The sequence below is a fragment of the Penicillium rubens genome (assembly GCF_028828025.1).
Source record: "Penicillium rubens strain IBT 27055 chromosome Unknown utg000002l_segment0_segment0, whole genome shotgun sequence".
In the NCBI taxonomy this organism is placed as follows: domain Eukaryota; kingdom Fungi; phylum Ascomycota; class Eurotiomycetes; order Eurotiales; family Aspergillaceae; genus Penicillium; species Penicillium rubens.
In genome coordinates, this window is record NW_026890600.1 from 1734024 (window position 1) to 1751512 (window position 17489).

General features: G+C 51.1%; 8 protein-coding genes across 8 annotated transcripts; 3 read left to right on the top strand and 5 right to left on the bottom strand.

The window, feature by feature from the left end:
• Positions 1–793: 793 nt before the first annotated feature.
• On the bottom strand, positions 794–1435 carry N7525_003126 (uncharacterized protein; the record flags this gene model as incomplete). The annotated part of the gene is made up of 2 exons (XM_002559431.1): positions 794–1300; positions 1364–1435. 2 exons carry the CDS (start codon positions 1433–1435, stop codon positions 794–796), a joined length of 579 nt encoding a protein of 192 aa, XP_002559477.1.
• A 1580-nt stretch (positions 1436–3015) lies between these two features.
• On the bottom strand, positions 3016–3872 carry N7525_003127 (ribonuclease H family protein; the record flags this gene model as incomplete). The annotated part of the gene is made up of 2 exons (XM_061212613.1): positions 3016–3600; positions 3807–3872. The coding sequence occupies 2 exons, from the start codon at positions 3870–3872 to the stop codon at positions 3016–3018; spliced, it is 651 nt and encodes a 216-aa protein (XP_061069634.1).
• Positions 3873–5302: 1430 nt separating this feature from the next.
• N7525_003128 (kinetochore-associated Ndc80 complex subunit NDC80) lies at positions 5303–7560 on the bottom strand (the record flags this gene model as incomplete). Its single annotated transcript, XM_002559429.2, has 2 exons — positions 5303–7459; positions 7516–7560. 2 exons carry the CDS (start codon positions 7558–7560, stop codon positions 5303–5305), a joined length of 2202 nt encoding a protein of 733 aa, XP_002559475.1.
• Positions 7561–7936: 376 nt separating this feature from the next.
• On the top strand, positions 7937–9286 carry pex14 (putative peroxisomal membrane anchor protein (Pex14); the record flags this gene model as incomplete). Its single annotated transcript, XM_061212614.1, has 5 exons — positions 7937–7969; positions 8045–8051; positions 8106–8364; positions 8418–8502; positions 8555–9286. 5 exons carry the CDS (start codon positions 7937–7939, stop codon positions 9284–9286), a joined length of 1116 nt encoding a protein of 371 aa, XP_061069635.1.
• A 333-nt stretch (positions 9287–9619) lies between these two features.
• On the top strand, positions 9620–10843 carry N7525_003130 (uncharacterized protein; the record flags this gene model as incomplete). The annotated part of the gene is made up of 3 exons (XM_002559427.1): positions 9620–10011; positions 10062–10357; positions 10410–10843. 3 exons carry the CDS (start codon positions 9620–9622, stop codon positions 10841–10843), a joined length of 1122 nt encoding a protein of 373 aa, XP_002559473.1.
• A 249-nt stretch (positions 10844–11092) lies between these two features.
• On the top strand, positions 11093–12307 carry N7525_003131 (DUF453 domain protein; the record flags this gene model as incomplete). Its single annotated transcript, XM_002559426.1, has 1 exon — positions 11093–12307. The coding sequence occupies one exon, from the start codon at positions 11093–11095 to the stop codon at positions 12305–12307; it is 1215 nt and encodes a 404-aa protein (XP_002559472.1).
• A 183-nt stretch (positions 12308–12490) lies between these two features.
• Positions 12491–15012, bottom strand: N7525_003132 (uncharacterized protein; the record flags this gene model as incomplete). The annotated part of the gene is made up of 4 exons (XM_002559425.1): positions 12491–13769; positions 13938–13997; positions 14047–14951; positions 15001–15012. The coding sequence occupies 4 exons, from the start codon at positions 15010–15012 to the stop codon at positions 12491–12493; spliced, it is 2256 nt and encodes a 751-aa protein (XP_002559471.1).
• A 153-nt stretch (positions 15013–15165) lies between these two features.
• N7525_003133 (seipin) lies at positions 15166–16379 on the bottom strand (the record flags this gene model as incomplete). The annotated part of the gene is made up of 4 exons (XM_002559424.1): positions 15166–15517; positions 15572–16024; positions 16081–16265; positions 16314–16379. The coding sequence occupies 4 exons, from the start codon at positions 16377–16379 to the stop codon at positions 15166–15168; spliced, it is 1056 nt and encodes a 351-aa protein (XP_002559470.1).
• Positions 16380–17489: the final 1110 nt, after the last annotated feature.

Genomic DNA, 17489 nt, shown 5'->3' on the forward strand with positions numbered 1-17489 from the left:
ACGATCCGGTAAAACTTCATGAATCCTCCGTACAAGCAGACACACCGTTGCCATATATCTCCCGAGCAACCTCCGAAGTTCTGATGTCCGAATGGAGAGAGTTAGAGACACGAAAATCCATACCAGAAGTGAACCGGCTTCGCAGCTCCGCCAACAATCCCAACGGCAGTTTGTCCGAATTCCTCCCGCCTGACGATGCAGCTAGCAATAAATGTGATAGATTTTGTCTTCGGGCGAATAACAAGACATCTTAGGAACAAGGATTTGCTAGGGGAAAGTATAAAAGAACAGATGTGGAAGGTAAAACAGGGGTACTAACTAAGGGGCCTCCGGTGGGGGCTTAGTTTAGTCTTAACTAACCATAAATAGCCTAAAATAAGAAATGATTATAGGAAACTGCAGGTGAGATGACCATGGCCTGCTATACCATTATTTTCGGCCGTAGGACCATAATTGGATCATATAGCGGTTTTCGACTGATGCCTCAACTCCCTACTGTAATTTCAAATGCGAAAAAGGAAACGAGATTTGGTGTGTGCGCCGGCCTAAAGACACTGTTTCCTGAGGTGCGCATATCAGATGCTTTGGGGTTATGTGGGGATGGCTATACCTTGCAAGTCTAATACTATTATGGGTGCTATGTGTTCACCAATTTACTCTATCACTCTACATGAAATCCGGGGAAAATCTCCAAATAGCAACAACTCTTCTCTATAGCTGATCCAGCAGCCACGGAAAACACGGTAATGATTTATCTCACATTTCACACTAGCGAAGCTGCAAAGTGCAGAATCTAAAACAACATCTGACGAGCGTGACGACGAGCGAAGCCTCCCTGCTCACCAGCAGCAGTCGGGGCCGGGATAGGGAAAAAGGTGAATGAACCACTGGAGGAGGGGATACCGGTAGACGAAGGGGATCCACAGGGGACGCCGGTAGACGAAGGGAACCCAGAAGGCGAGCCGCTAGGAGTGCCAGTAGGAGTGCAGGAAGGAGTGCCGCTAGGAGCGCTGGTGGTGAAGCCGGCGGGCGGGAATCCCTGAACGTGTCCTGCGTGCCCGGGTCCCTTAATACCAGGTCCGTGACCAGGTGCTCGGCGGGCAAAGGAGAATCCAGTAGGCCACGGGATAGGCCATTCAGTAGGCCATCCGGTGGGCCATCCAGTTGGGGTTCCAGATGGTGTCACCGATGGAGTGGCAGAGGGAGTTCCAGATGGGGTTCCAGATGGGGTTCCAGTAGGAGTTCCGGATGGGAATCCACTAGGAGAACCGGTAGGAGTAGCAGCCAAGGCGTTGGCGCGCTAGGGAGACAATGTCAGCAAAGAACGAGACCTATAATGATTCATTCTGATGTAGACACTCACAGGCAGCTTCCAGGCCGCGGCGGACGGGGCCATAAAGAGGGCAGCAACGCCAAAGGCAGCCGTGAACTTCATACTGAAGTGTTGAGTTGTTGGATACTTAAAAGTGGAAATGGGAAATGAATGGATGCTAGAGGTAACACTGGAAAGTAAGACCTGAAGCTTTTGAAAAGAACGAAGGTGCACAGCACTGGTAGTAAAAAAAATTTGCTCGAGGATAGGAAGTTCTAGCTAGTTATATACCCCTTGGGTTTCATTATTGGGAGTCAAAATCCGTCAAAAGGCCGCCAAAAGACCGAAACACATTGTGTTCCGTGAGAGGAGACAGATCTGCAGGGGAGCCAGTCTCATGCCGTGGCGAAGGAATTTGAGCAGGAGGGATCTTCATGGATGGGAAAGTAGCCCTATCACCCGGAGAATAACATATTGCAGTGGAACCAGGAACTCCGGTACAGATAGACGGGATGGCCGTATACTGTGCGGAGCAAATTGTTTCAGACAAAAACCAGGCGGATAAAACGGGCGAATGACAGTTCTCCACCTTGTTCTGCACATCGCTCCTGTCGATCACTTATGTATCTGACGGAGGAGGTGTGCCTTGCCTACATGGAGATTGGCGGAGCCCTAAAGGCGGCATCCCGCGCCAAGGCTGTCTAGAAGATACACCTGGACAACATTCTGTATTATTGTAGGATTTTAGGAATATAACTTGTGGGATATATTTTGCCCCGGAGTAGAATGATTTCGTTTATGATCATCATTGCTGTAAATAGGTGTGGTGTACGGAGTAAATATGACCAGGCATAAAATCTTTACATTGTACGGAGTATGCCTTTTTCAGTCTAGAATATATTCTATACTTCGTATAGATAGCTTTTTATGGGACACTCTATAGCAATCTACATTGTGGGGGCCATATCGCCTAATCCTTTCGATAAGCAAGAACCATTTACATTATAATAGATCTATTAAAGTCTTACTTGCCAGCCACTTTCGAAGAACGACCACACGGTAATCATGCCATGCAGTAGCCAAAGCTTACATGGAAAACGACGCGAATGCAATTGGGAGAGTTAATCACGCCTACGTATATGTGCAGTCATAATGTAACATCGTATTTCTATCATAGAAATCTTACATGTGAAAATCGCCAGGGTTTGGAGGATCTGCTCCGGACTCCGCTGCCATTGTATCCTATATCACTTTATCGACATGGATATAATGCAACATCAGTAAAAGATCGACGAGTAGACAACTTGCACCATGAGATATTCCACCGGATACTGGGACGAATTCGAGCCAATCCGGTTTCATTTGACAATACAATGTTGAGGGTGCAAAAATCCCAGTACTCGGGGTACCAGCCGGACAGATTCCAATCAATAAGATATATTTTTTTGGCTGCAGATCTCCATGGGTAAAGACAGTTCTATGGTTGTTAAGGGTGCGATTGACCATCTCTCGCAATAAGAGGATGCAATGCGGTGATTGTGTATAGCCCAGTCTCTCTAGTATTCCATGCTTCATCTGTTCCTGATCCTTGAATATGCCGGAAATAATCGGGTTGTTACCTGGCCTCGAGAGAACACCGTTGATGTAAGGCGTACTATCGAAGTTTCCAAAGTAATCCGGTGGTATTGTTAGTAGTTCATTAATCATTTCTTTGACCCGCTCACTGACCGTCGTCTTCTCGGCTGCTGTGAGTGATAGTAGTTTTTTGCAAGTCCCAGGGACAAAATCCATATACATCTTTTCTGGGTCTCTGGATCGACAAAGTTGGAACTCTTGGGGATCCAGTGGATACGGATGCTCCAGGCAGCCAGTCGTAGGGTTTCTATCTGAATGGCGATGTTGCGGAGAATGTGCTGCCCGGAGCTGCGTCGGGGGTGGGTACATGCCTGGATGGCGGCCTGGTTGTCCGTGAAGATGGTCGTCGTGCAGGCGGGGGCTCTCGAAGTAGCGGCGAGCTCCCTCACCAGGTCATCTTTAATCTGGCTGAGTGCGAGTAGGATACCCTTTATTTCAGCCGCGTGCACCGTATCCTGGCTGTTGAGCCTGGCAGTTGCGTTCCCTTTAGATGTGACTGCCGAAGCACCGACGCTCTCGCGCTCTGTTCTACTCCCATTTGTGTAGGCGTTCGCCGAGCTCGGTCCGTAGAGTGGCGTCGCCCGGAGAATAAGGTCATGTTCCTTGATGGCGATGTCCTTGTCTGGTGCTATCCAGGTCGCTGGCGGTTGCCACTAAGGGGGGGACCGCGAACGGCCGGATCAGCTCCATCCTACTGACTTTGATTCCTTTGATTGAGTGGCGATACTAGTCCGTATCGTCGTCCTTCGTCGCTTCGTCTAGAGAGTGTGGATTTAAGAGTTGATGCATGTATGCGAAGACAGGCATCTTCCGCGAGGCGTTCTATAGCGATTGTTGCCGGTGGGACGAAGAGACATACCTCTAGGGCTGGTCTAGCTGTCGTCCTGAAAGCGCCTGCTATACACTGGAAAACGTGTCGTTGCATCGACCGAAAGGCGCGCGCTATTGGCTCGATCCTCGAAAGATTAGACCCGTATGCTCCCTGTGTATACCACGCGGAGTAGGCGAATTAGATCTGAGGGAGTAGGACTGCCGTCCACACGCCCCGCGTCATCCCCGCGATTGATCGTAGCGCGGCAATCAATTGTGCGGCCTTCTTGCGGCACTGCGCGATTTGTCTTTCTCCCGTGAGGTGTTCATCTACAGACGCCCAGGTATTTTAGCGACGAGGTGGGCCGGACTTGAAGGGTGATGCTCTCGCCCGATGGCGGTCGATCTACTCTTCGAGCTCCCCAGCCTTTCTTCCACATGTATATCAGTCCATACTTGGCGGGTGCGAAGCGTGATGCGTGGCGACTAGCCCAGTCATCTGCGACTTGGTGCAGTCTCTCCAGGATGGCAGTTTGTGAAAGAGAGTAGGGGAGGGGACGAGATAGGACGGGTCTTCATATTGATTAATTCAAGAATCAAAGAGCTGTCAATGAATACATATAAGAAGCTATTGACCACGTGCAAGTAGGAATCCACCCATTATCTATACCGCACCTCATTTCTACAGAAATGAGGATTGTGAAGATTTCTTGCGAAATAACGTAATGACACAATCGACTTGGCAAAATACCTATCTTGCATGCTTCCAAATTCAAGCTCATGGGCCATCGCCATTGTTATCGGGCGATACTGAAAGCAAAGCTAACGTTGGAAGAGGGCCCGAGTTACATGTATTTGGGCGGGGCCATCCCAGAAGGGCAAACAATATCTGATTAGCAAGACGGAAAACAGTGGGCCTTTCGTCAGATATATTTCCTAGTTTCTGATTGGTGGAACTGGTGCCTATAAGCCTATAAGCGTATCTTGGCGTTCCTTAGCCGTGGGCTAGTACGAAAGAAGACACCAATATCAGATTGGCTAGACACGAGTAAGCGGACCCTCTTAGGGGTAATCAGCCGTGAAGTTCGCGCCGTGGGTCACTAGTTAAGCATCAGTCATTCTACACGTGACTGAACTGAGCATGATCACTGAACTGAGTCCGTGCTGACATCTACTCAGTGAGCCTGAGTCTGAGCACCATCATAAAAGGGGCGGCAGATCTAGCGGCCCCTTTGGAGAGCCCGCAGCGTCCATGAACTTGTGGGAAGCATATCTTCCTACCTAGGTAGGCCCGGGCATTGAATCTGCAAGAGATGTTCCCAGCATAATCTATCTGTCCGGGAAACCATGGTCACGTTCCCTGGAATAAGTAGAAGCTCCCAGGATGCAGGTGAAGATCCGCGGCGCCTGGTGTCTACAAAAAGGAAAGACATTAAAATAAAACAATATGTGCATTGCGCGTCCTGAACTGATCCGGGGGTATTGTACATGAAACCAACACAATTTAAATTGAACACCAAATCGTCAAATCGTGACAAAATAACTTCAAAGCTCTTCTTCAAGAACCCCTTCACCTCCAAGCTCTTGCTCCACTTCGTCGACAACAAAGCTCTCGTAGTCCTCAAGGCCTTTTTGAACATGTACCTTGAAGCGAATCACGTCATTAAGCATTGTTTCGACATTAGTGTGCAACTCTTCTCGGAGGGAATTTGCCCGAAGCGTCAGTTGTTCGTATTCGATATTGGTGTTCATCTCGCGCTGCTCCATCAACTGTACACTGTCACTGAGCGTAGCGCGCATCTTCGCCAACTCTTTCTCCATCTTCTCAATTTGGGCATCCGAGGCAAGCTTCTGAGTAGTCGTGATTTCCTTTGTTCGTTCAAACTCTTCCTCTGCTGCCCGGCGGCGATGCTCCAGGGCTTCGACTTCGCTTCTTTTCTCATCCATCGCCTCTTTGATATTATCCAGTAGATTACGACGCTCAAGGTCGTCATCGATCCCTTGCTTCCGTCGTTCGTTGATCTCTTTCCGGAGTGATTGCAGGCTGTTTCGGACAGAGCCCCGTAGATCCAAACTGAGCAAATGTGCCGGGTGGTAGCCAGTGAAAGGCTCCGCCAATAGGCGATCACCCTCGGGAGAAATTCGGCTGGGGGGGCCACCAATCTGGCTCGCGGAGAAATTGCTCTCATTAATATTCAGACGAAGCTCATAGTCCTGGCCCTTGGCGTTCTCGGCACCCGCGGGAATCAAGCTAGTCTGGTATCCAAGAGTATTGTAAGCTTTCACAATCTGTTCCAGATCTTCCAGTTTCTGGCTAGTTTCCGCTTCCTTCTCCATGACACGGGCATGGGTCTCTTCGAGGCGAGCCACGGTATCTTCGAGATTCTTCTGCAGACGTTCTCGCTCCGAGTTCATGCGGTCGATATCCTGGATAGTGATGCCTTGGCGGTCAACACTTGCCTGGAGATCGGAACGCTCAGCTTCAGTGGCCTGGAGATCGGCATCGGTTTTTTGGATCTCCGCGTCGAGGAATTTGATGCGAGTCTCGTATTTTTCAATTTTGCCTTTGACGTTTTGGTTATAATCCTCAAATTTCCTCTTGTCGTCCTCCAAGATGCGGAAGTGTTTATCCAACTTGGCGATGTCGGGAGCACTCTTCTCCACTTCTTCGATCTGGTCGCGAAGAGCCCGGTTTTCCGCCTCTAGTGCCTCCATTTCCTGTACGTACCGCTCATTGCCAAGAGCGAATTCTCGCGACATGTTTTCAACGTGAGGAATCAACCGCTTCTCTGCGGTGTCATCATCCTCGTCTTCACCACCCTGCAACCAATCGTGGTAGGCCTGAGTGAGGAAGCGGAAAATAATACGATCACCGGAGACATCCACACCCGCCTCAGCGCAGGCATCATCATACTCGCCGGACTGGTAGCGATCCATCATTTGTGCCAACTGCATCAACCAATGGAGCATCCCGAGGAAGGTCGACCAGTTCTGGCCGCCAACGGCTGCGATTTGTGACTTCGTAATGCCTTTCTCATACGGGTATCTTAGTTGTTTCAAGATTGGCGGTACTTCGGAGTCCATTGATTTTTGGAATTTGTATCCTGGATCGATCCGATGATAGAGCCACTGGAAGATAAAGTTGAAATCCTTTTGGGTCGGTGAGCGAAGAGTGTTCTGCCCCAATGAATGTTTCATTTCCAACTCGAACCCATGAATAGTCAAATACTCCAACAGTTCCTGGCCAATCCGTGCCTGAAAAGATCGGTCCCTGAGAGGGCGCGGGTCTCTGGGAACACCGGCCACGGTGGGAACTTGGGTGAAGAACGATTGATGTCCCATCGGCCCCCCTCCCGTGGATGGTCGCGAAAATACGCTGCTTCTGCGCTGCGGGTTTTGAGGAGGCGCAGGATTGGAGGAAAGAGACCCTGGCGCGAAGCTCTGTCGACTGGCACTGGGGCCATTGAACATGTTACTCGACACTGATCGGCGAACAGACGAAAGACCGGCATCAGCGCCATATGGTCCACCAATTGACATGCGGGTAAAGTTAGGCTGCTGCGGGCGACCAGTGGAGCCCATCAAGGAAGTGCGGTGGTTCTGAGAGCTGTACGGGGCGTTTTGAAATCCGATCGAGCTTGCGCGCTTCAATGCCGACTGGGGTTGGGGGATGGCGGAGAAATTCTGCACACTCCCGAGAGTCTTGATCGCAATATAAATTAGCCTTAAGTCTTGCGCTAGATAGGAGGGATCTATACTTCTCGGGGGCGCTTAATACTGAAAAGCCCAGTATCTTGCGACATGGTGATACACAAGCCGCAAAGGCGGCAATAGGTAAGGCGATTCTTTTGGCAACTGAATTTTGGATATGGTTGGGCCTTGACCAAAAACATCCAATGTCCAAGTGGGTTGCACCACAAAATCCAAGAGGAGGGGTTCGATCTGTTGTTTGGCAGGCACGAGGCGGTTGATGTAAACAAATGCGTGCCACTTTCAAATGAGGTAGGCGGTGTGGAACCATAGGAAAAATAGTTTCGCCGGTAATCACGAGACTCCCGGTCTGGGGAAGTCTTGGCGTTGGGGCGAGTTCCGAGGTCCAAATGGCGATTGCCGATGTGAGCGCATCTCTCTCCCTGATTCATCTCTCCTCCACTTCCCTGGTAGTCGACATCAATCATAATGGCTCCACGTGAGGAGCTGATTGCTTCAGCTGTAAGTTGTCTATTGAGACATTAATGTCTATTATCATCCGCTTTCGGGGCTATCGCTAACTCATGTGTCCACTAGGTTACCTGTATGGACTACGAGACACGCAACTTGATGTGTGGTGATCGCTGACTTTATCTAGTCCTCCAGGACCCATCGGTTGCATCTTCGCCCATTGAAAAGAGGGTTTCATTCCTTCAATCTAAGAACTTGACTCAAGAGGAAGTGGACATTGCCTTATCGCGAGTGGGCGAAGACCCGTCGGCCGCGGCCGCAGCTACAGCTACAGCTTCAGCATCCCCAGCCCCTAGCTACTCTTCACAGCCAGTTCCTTACCGGCAACCACAGCCGCCTCAAGGATATGGCTATCCTCCATATAATCAATGGCAGCCGCCTCCTGAGTACGTTTAACTATCAATCGTGGCATCGTGCTAGAGACTAATCGCATGAAAAGGCCACCCAAGAGAGATTGGCGTGACTGGTTTATTATGGCAACAGTGATGGGTGGAGTTGGTTATGGGTTGTATACCGTCACAAAGGTATCTAGTTGCCCCTCCTTCCAAAACTAATGGCGCTGATCAATCCATCCAGCGTTATATCGCACCTCTGATCGCCCCACCGACCCCTCCTCAGCTGGAGCAAGATAAAGAAAACATCGATGAGCAGTTCTCACGTGCTTTTACTCTGATCGAACAACTATCGACCGACACTGCTGCATTGAAGACCGCCGAGGAAGCCCGTACTGAGCGCTTGGATGGGGCTCTCAAGGACGTGGAAAATCTTGTTGCTGATCTCAAGAACTCATCCCGCCGAAGAGATGATGAGACTCGTCGCATTAGCGACGAGGTGAAGTCATTGAAGGATGCCATTCCCAAGGCCCTCGAAGGTGCCCGGGAAGGCAATGAGAATCGACTGAAGGAGCTGGGAACTGAGCTCAAGAGCTTGAAGACCTTGCTGGGCAACCGACTTGGTGGTAGCGGAGCTAGCCCTGTTGCTGGCAGGACCGTTGGGTCTTCTCCCATCCCCAGTACTCCTCGCCCGGCACCGGAAGAGACCCCCGCCACTCCTGCTCCTCCTGCGGCCACCAACAGTTTAGCTGCTACTGTGACACCAGCTGAACAGGAGCCGACTCAAGCTGCTGCCCCAGCGAGCACAAGCCAGAGCCCCAACCCACTCTCGCAGCTTGGTCGGTCTGCCTCCATCCCGGCATGGCAAATGGCCGCGGCCAACCGGTCTAAGGCCAATTCGCAGTCGAGCACACCAGCCACACCTGCTGAAAACACCGCTAGCCCGAGCGTGGAGCAGAGCGCCCCTGTCAGCTAAAGTTGAACTGGGTTTGCTGAATTATTAACCGTTGTATACCTCTTCGCCTAGATGTATTTATCACAATGAAGGTCGTTTCTTGGATGAATAATTGCTCCGTAATATAGCAGTATTTCTTTCTGTATAAATTGATTGCCGGAAACAAGATAATTAAGTAACAACAATATCAGATGAAGAATGTGTTGGAATCGTTAGAATCGAAAACCCGGGGCCAATCTGGGAATCGGATGGCTGAACTGATAAGCCGACCTCAGTGCTGACTTTCCTTATCACCCCCAGAAGGCAAATTCCTCCGGACTTTCCAGAACCGTTCAACGACAGAAACCAGCCAAAATGCCTTCGCCAACTCGCTCATCGCACCGAGCCCTGTCTCCCTCTGCGCCAAGCTCAAGCCGCCATCACCGCAGCCGCCACAGCCATTCCCACCGGCACCGGCACCGAGAGAGCTCGCGGTCACGCTCTCCGCACCAATCAGACAGACACAGATCAGACCGTCACCACCGCCGTGCCGAAGACAAAGACCGCGGACACCACGAGCGGCGACACAGAGATGCTCCAGCGAAACCGATCGTGCTCCCTTTCCAAGCGCGCGAACTCTCAGGGCGCGACTTGAAGGTTTACGAGCCCATGTTTGGCATGTACTTGGATATTCAAAAAGGAAAATACATTGAAGACTTGAGTGAGGATGAGGTGAGAGGGCGGTGGAAGAGCTTTACGCAGAAATGGTAGGTCTGAGGGTGTTCTCTTCTTGGCCCGATAATTACTGACATTGCAGGAACCGTGGAGAGCTCGCGGAGGGATGGTATGATCCCGCTACGCTCGCCAAGGCACGCAAGAGTGCAGAAGAAGAACCAGCAGATGGCCCGAGAGGTGGACGCGAATCGCCTGATTATACGCAAGGCCAGCGAGCGGCTGATGAAGCTCGACAAGATCCACCAGTAGGCGATGACGATGAGGATGAGGATGACGAGTACGGGCCTACTCTGCCACAAGCTGGCTCCAGGAGAGGCGGCCCACACCCACAAGCGGGCCCTGCAATCCCAACTATGCAAGATCTTGAGCTAAAAAGAGGTACGCTTTTCTATTTCCGCCAAATATGGCCAGAATGCTGACTTCCCACCAGAATCGGCTATTGAAGATGCCATCGCTGCCCGCGGCGAGTCCCGCGATCAGTATCGCGCCGAAATACGTGCGCATAAATCTGCATTGCGCCATCTCGAAGACGAGGTTGCGCCGCGGGCTGAGGCGGGCACACGGGAGAGACAGCTCGAGAAACGGCGAGAAGCTGCTGCGAGCAATCGTGCATTCGCGGATGCGCGCGGTGGTTCGCCCGAAGCAGCTCGAGATGAAGATTTACTGGGCGGGGACAATGAGCTTTCTGCCTTGAAACGGGAAAAGGAGAAAGACCAACGTAAGAAGAACGAGCGTGAGATCCGGAGGGAGGAAATTCTTCGTGCACGTACAGCGGAGCGCGAAGAACGAGCGCAGGCATATCGACAGAAGGAGCAGGAGACTATGAGCTTCTTGCAAGCTCTGGCGAAGCAGCGATTCGGCTGAAAATTAAAAAGGTCGTGTCCACGGGCCCTCTCACTTGAATACGCTTGTGTGTTCTACTTATATCCATAGTACTTATATCCATAGAACAATAATGTAAATATGATCTACACCTCTATACATTGCTTTCCCAGTCGGCCCATCCGCTCCATCGGAACGATCCGACACCGCTATCGGAGTGACTCCGAGGTATTTGGACCAAACATGATCTCCCTTGTTTACAAACAATAGCCAGGTTACTGTAAGCCCAGCATGTTCAAACAAATGTCTCGCCTACCATGCCGGTCAACATTGACCCCACTAGCACCCGGTAGCCGGCGATATATCCAGTCCAAAAAGCAACACTCCCTACCAGCAGCATACTACCGCGGCGGCACCTCCCGCGCAGTCTTCTTCAAGCAGGAAGACCTGCCCCCGAACAGAGAAGACTGGGCCCCCATATTCCGCAGTGTAATCGGCAGCCCAGATCCCTATGGTCGACAACTGGATGGATTAGGGGGTGGACTATCCAGCCTATCGAAGGTCTGCGTCGTAGGCGCATCGACGCACGATGAAGCCGACGTGGATTACACCTTCATCTCCCTCGGAATCAAGAACACCGACGTCGACTATTCCAGTAATTGCGGAAACATGAGTGCTGCCGTCGGCCCCTTCGCCGTCGATGCACACGTGTTCCCGCTACAAAACCCCAGCCCGGATTCAACCTCGGTACGCATCCACAACACCAACACCGGCAAAATCATCCATTCGTCCTTCCCTGTTGTCGACGGCGAAGCTGCCGCCAGCGGTGACTTCGCCATAGACGGTGTTGCTGGTACAGCTGCCCGCGTCCAGCTGGACTTTATCAAACCCGCCGGCTCCGTCACAGGTAAACTCCTGCCTACCGGTAATGTCGTCGACATCTTTGACGGAATCAGGGCTACGTGCATCGACGTTGGTAACCCCTGTGTCTTTGTACAGGCGGTTGATCTCGCCGTGAGCGGGAATCTGACTCCTGATGAGATCACTGCTCATCCGGATTTGCTGCCGCGCTTGGACTCCATTCGTCGGCAGGCGGGCGTTAAAATGGGCATTGCGGATAAGGCTGCGGCGGTTCCCGGTAGTGTGCCGAAGATTTGTGTCGTGGCCGCTCCTTCTATGACTGATTCCAGGGATATCGAACAGAGACAGACGTCTGCTGATGTTGATCTTTTGGCTCGTGCGCTTTCTGTTGGACAGCCGCATAGGGCGGTCCCGATTACTGTCGCTTTGGCTCTTGCTGCTGCTGCTCGTGTACCGCAGAGTACGGTGGCTGGCGTTGTAGATGAGGATCCTGTCGATGGTGCTGGCATTACTATTGGTCATGCCAGTGGAAATCTGCTGGTTGGTGCCAATTTCGATGTAGATGGAGCGTTGACTTCTGCCACGGTCTTCCGCACAGCGCGTCGTTTGTTTGAGGGACGTATTTATTGGAAGAATGATACCTGAACGAGAGAATGATATATTAATTGTACGATATAGTTGGCAAGAAGACTATGTAGATAACTAGATAGGCCAAGCGCCACGAAGAGAAGGGAAAAGACCTGATTATATGAGATATCCAAATCACAACTTTTATTCTTGTACATCACAAGTGGTATATCTACATCATCATCTATTCTAACCCCAGCTCTAAGCATGTCTCCCGAGATCAATATCAGCAACCAGTTTCATATCATCAGTACCAGCCCCGTCGCCCAGACCAAAGAACGGCTTGACAGCAACATCAACAACCTCCTCGAACAAGCGGCCAACAACAGCCTCCTTCAGATCCTCGCCAGTCTGCGCGAAATCCGGGTACGCATTGAGCTCCAGCAGCCATACGTCCCCATTAGCGTCAACGAGGAAATCAACACCAAACAGCTCAAACGCATTAGGCAGAGTCTGGAAATGAATCATCATACCCCGGGCCGCAGCCTCAAACACCTCACCCGTCACCGAGCAGATCTGCCCAAAGATCTTCTCCTTCCAGTCTGCACTGAGACCGGGGACGTGATGGTCGAGGTCCCAGAAGCGGCGCACACTGCCTTCGTTCGAGCTGCCGCCTTCCTGGAAACAGGTGTTAGTCAGATGGCGTGCGAGGTCGGCGACGTCGTCTTCTTCGTGCGGAGGGCAGTAGGCCTTAGCAGCAAAGAGCGCGAGCATCTCCTTGAAAACGTAGACTTTGAGTGAGCCCGATGCGAGAACGTAGGTGCGAATGTGGAATTTGCGGTTTGAGGATGATGGAAGGAGGAGTGGAGGGTCGATGTAGGGTTGTGCGAGGAAGTGGCGGAGCTGTGAAGTGACGATGCCTGTGTCTAGGGCGGTGCTGACGTCGCCTTCGGCGTCGTCCGCGTTTGTCTCGGATCCGCTCTCGTCGTCAGAGTCTTCTTCCCACTCCTCGAAAATCTCGCGTAGCTGGTCTTCGCTGTTGAAGATGCGGATTCCCTGGCCTCGGTCACTCATGCCGGGCTTGAGGATCCACCATTCTTTTTCGGAGTCGGGGCGCTCTTCGTTCTTGGCTAGGCTCTCGTTCAGCTCGTATGCTTCTAGCAGGGCGTCGTCGAGGAATTCGGCGTAGTCGAGTTCGAAGTCGAAGGCGGGCTTGAAGTGGTGTCGCAGGACGCTATCTGGGTGTTTTGAGATCCAATTGGCCACTGTGTTTGAGAGATAGTGCTTGCGAATCAAAGCTTTCCGGATGATATATGCGCTAGAAAGAGACGTCGAGGGTCTGGACATGATATGATCGAAGTCGAGGCGCTCATATTCGCGGTACTGGAAAAGCGGCGCAGAAGAGTCCGGTAGTTCGGACACAGAAGACACACGCCTGGAGGCACTTCCCAGGCGACGATTTAATGCCCGATCAACCATTTCTTGCACGTAGGAGTCATCGCAGTCGACGAGGGAGTACAACGAAGGCTGATTGGCCGATCTACAAAGTCTCCGTCTATCAGAAAACCAATACTTGAAGAAGAGCAAACCAAAGGGGAGGGGACATGGTATCTAACAGCTAAGCCAGATCTCTAAAATGCATGCAACATGTAGATTTCGGATAGAACCCTCCATACCATGTCCCCATCGCGTCCAAGTCTTCACTCACAGCTTAATCTCCCCTGAAATACCCGGCGCGGGCATGAAATTGGCCTTAAGAGGCGTGACACTGTAAAAGTCAGTCGCTGTTCAGAAGTAAAAGAGGGCATTGGACAAACCTAGTCATTTGCTCCTTAACTGTCCAGCCATCATTGCCAGGCTCACTTTCCTCCACGCTTCGGTAAACGTCCTGGAAACTCGGCGCCCACTTGAAATGTTTGTGCTGGATCCGGGGTCCACTGGATGACTTCTCGCTGTTACCGACAGTCTGATCCGGCTTCTTTCCTGCCACCTCGCCTTCGTTGCGAAGCTGCTTTTCTTGCAAATCAGGGTCGTCTGCAGATGTGGGGTCCACGGCCTGGAAACAACTCCCAGATGTCCACGTATTCTGCAGCATATTGGTGTATAGAACCTTATTCTCGCTGACGCCGGGTTCGAGGGGAACATTGACGCTATAGAGGTGCACCCCGTCTGCCCAGTTTGCGCAAAGATGCTCAATCAACTTGACTGAATGGCCCGCGGCCTCTGCGATAATAACAGGGTCGTGGTTTCGAGAACTGAAAGCATATGACAGAGCAATTGAGCGCTTGCCGCAGCAAGCACCTTCCATCGCCGCGCCAATGGTTCCACTGGACAATGCGAACAGTGCGGTTGTGTTGCGACCATAGTTCGGACCGGAGACAATAACATCGATAGGGCCACGTTCTTTGAAGTAGTGATATAGACCGATCTGGACACAGCTCGCGGGAGTCGAGTCGATCAGAACCCATTCGTCGCCTTCGTCGGGTTCACCATCACTTCCCCGAGGCAGCCGGTGTATTGTCCCATCTTCTTGGTGGAGCGTGCCAGGCCGGAAGTAGGTAGGTTTGACGGATGCGCCTACGATGTGCGCTTTACCGATCCATGATCGCTGCTGGTGCGGGAGAATGACCGAAACTGTGTGGCCGGCGGACTGGAGCGAGTGGACGAGCGAATGCACGTACGGCGATGACTGGTTCGACGGAGGGCCGTCGTCGTTGGTGACCTAAATGGAGATGAGCCTCCAAATTGATGTAGGAACTATATGTACTTACAAGGATATGCATTTGGGGCCGGAGTTGGTTGAGATGTGAAGAATGGAGGGGAAGAAAGTTCCCCCCGCTTTTGTCGCAAATCGGCCCAGATGATCCACAATGTCATTCACACTAGTTATATCATAAGGACATTACATATAATCAACTAGCTAGAATCAAATCCCTTCACTCTGTTTGCGTCAGATGACTTCGGCGTCTCTGTACTCCACGAGCTTCCGCGCTTTCTAGTCCAGACCCTGTCCCAACTTCATCATCCTCGGCTGGATAACTAGAAAGCAACCTTTCATGCTCCTCCGGCTCCTCCTTTTTGACCTCGGAAGATTCGTCGGAGGTATCCCCGTCCCCGGACTCTTCTTTAATGGAGTCTTCCGGTTCCTCCTTGATCTCATTTTTAGGCATAGCTCCCAAAACCCAAGTCATCGCCAGCCACGTCAAGCCAGCAGAGAGCACTGAAACAGACCAGAACAGAGAGCTGAAGACAACAAAAGAAGTAATCTTCCAGCGATACATAACCCATCTGCCCATCTGTTAGCCATACCTCTCAAACATCTTATTCCCCAAGAAGACCTACCTAAGCCCCGTAAGCCTAGCACGAAACTCCACCCGAGCAGTATAAATCTGCATCTTTGAGTCACTTTGAATCTCCAACCGTAGACTCCGCGGCAAATTCTGCGTTCCTTTCCTAAACTCAAGCAGTTCCATCATCGGCACCTCCAGCGTCTCCGACTCCCGGCGCAAGCCAACAACATACAGCGGCATCCGCGCTACTCTTCGGGCAACATCCACCAGTGGCGAAGCATAGGTCATGATAGCAGGGCGACGGGCCTGCGAAATGGGGGCGTTATTCGGACCGGGCAGGAGAGCCGATGCGGGGCGGGAGGAGAAGAGGGTGAGATCGAGCATGAAGTTGCCTGTATCGAGGTTTGAGGGCGTGCGTGGCAGCTCGAGCGTCACAGATACGTCGTAGGGCTGCAGAGCCACAAATTCCGAGTCGAAGTGTGCTGTACCCCAGGGGTTGCCATCGCTGTGCGCAAGTTAATTGGGCTGGGTGTATCTAGTTGTGGGAATATGGTATCGTACCCGAATTGTAGATGGACTTCGCGCTCAAGCCCAACCGTGGGAATAAAGTTGAAATAGAAGACCCCATAGGCAATTGCGGAGATGCCAATTAGGAACGTTGCGGCGCCCATGAACAGCAGCGTGTTCAGGTATAGCCGTAATGCGGACTTCGATACCAGCGCGCGGAACGGCGCGAGGACCGCGTCCTGTCTTTGTGTCAGTTACGACCGAGAAACTTGCATCAATGCACGCACCATGATGACTGCCCTGGTGGAAGATGGACCATATTCTGACTCGTCACCAAATTCTGAGTCGGCCATTGTGGCGGAATAGTTGGCAGAAACAACCTTGGAAGTTGAGGTCCCATGAGGCTTATCCTGTTATCTCCGTTATCTGCACCGAGGCCTGTTCAACCATACAACTAACTACATACCACTTATAGCAGACTAAGGGCGCTTCACCGTCGATACCGAAGCTAGCGAAGTTAATAAACGTAACGTGTTTGGCATTATCCACGATGATATTGTGATAGCCAACGTCTATATAGATAATCTCCTTACGATAGATATACGCGAGACCTTCTATAGCTTCTAGCGCCTACTAAAGCTTTATGGCCTAAGGAATAACAGACTCGCTAACACTCTAGAGCATACTGCGAAGATAAGTTCAACGTTCTAGCATAAGATCTTCCTCGGTCACCTTATAAGATACGATACGTTTATAGTGTCCAATTCGTTTATAAGAGCGAATTTCAATCTCGTATGCTTAACGTTCGAATTCCCCTAATGTGGGACGGATTGTGATAACATTATTTTTATTAACACTGTACTAGCCGTAGTAAAGGAATTGGCCTCGGCTTAAGCTAGAAGATGAATCCATTCGTAGGATATATTGCTCAATGATTTTCAGGGAATATTCCAGGGGGAGAGAAAGGTTGGTCGCCAACACGACATCTCCCGCCAAAATGAAACTAAGGGACCGCTAGGGTTACGCGTCAGGATGAGTACCACAACTTGCTAGTAGACCTGGCCAAGATGACAAGTGACAAAACGAGATGTAGTCCATTATGCTAAAAGAAGCCGAACGGAAGGCCCAAAAGGAAGCTACAATGATCATGAGAATAGTAAATTAGCATTGCCCCATGCAGATAATGAAGACACCGTCAACTCCCAGCTTTTACAGTCTTATCATTACAGGTCGCGGGCAGCATGAGACGCGGAAAAAAAAAAATATCATGGAACCTCAAGTCATGCGAAAATCGTAAGAGAAAAATAAATATGCATGCCATCACCACGGCTAGCCCCTGCCGTAACATGAAACTGAAAAGATAAAAATGGCAAAAAAAAAGCGAAAGCAATTGCGGAAGAGAACCCCGTGAAAATTACATGCAACGAAGTACTCCTTTACCGCCCGAGTTACCAGAGAAAGAA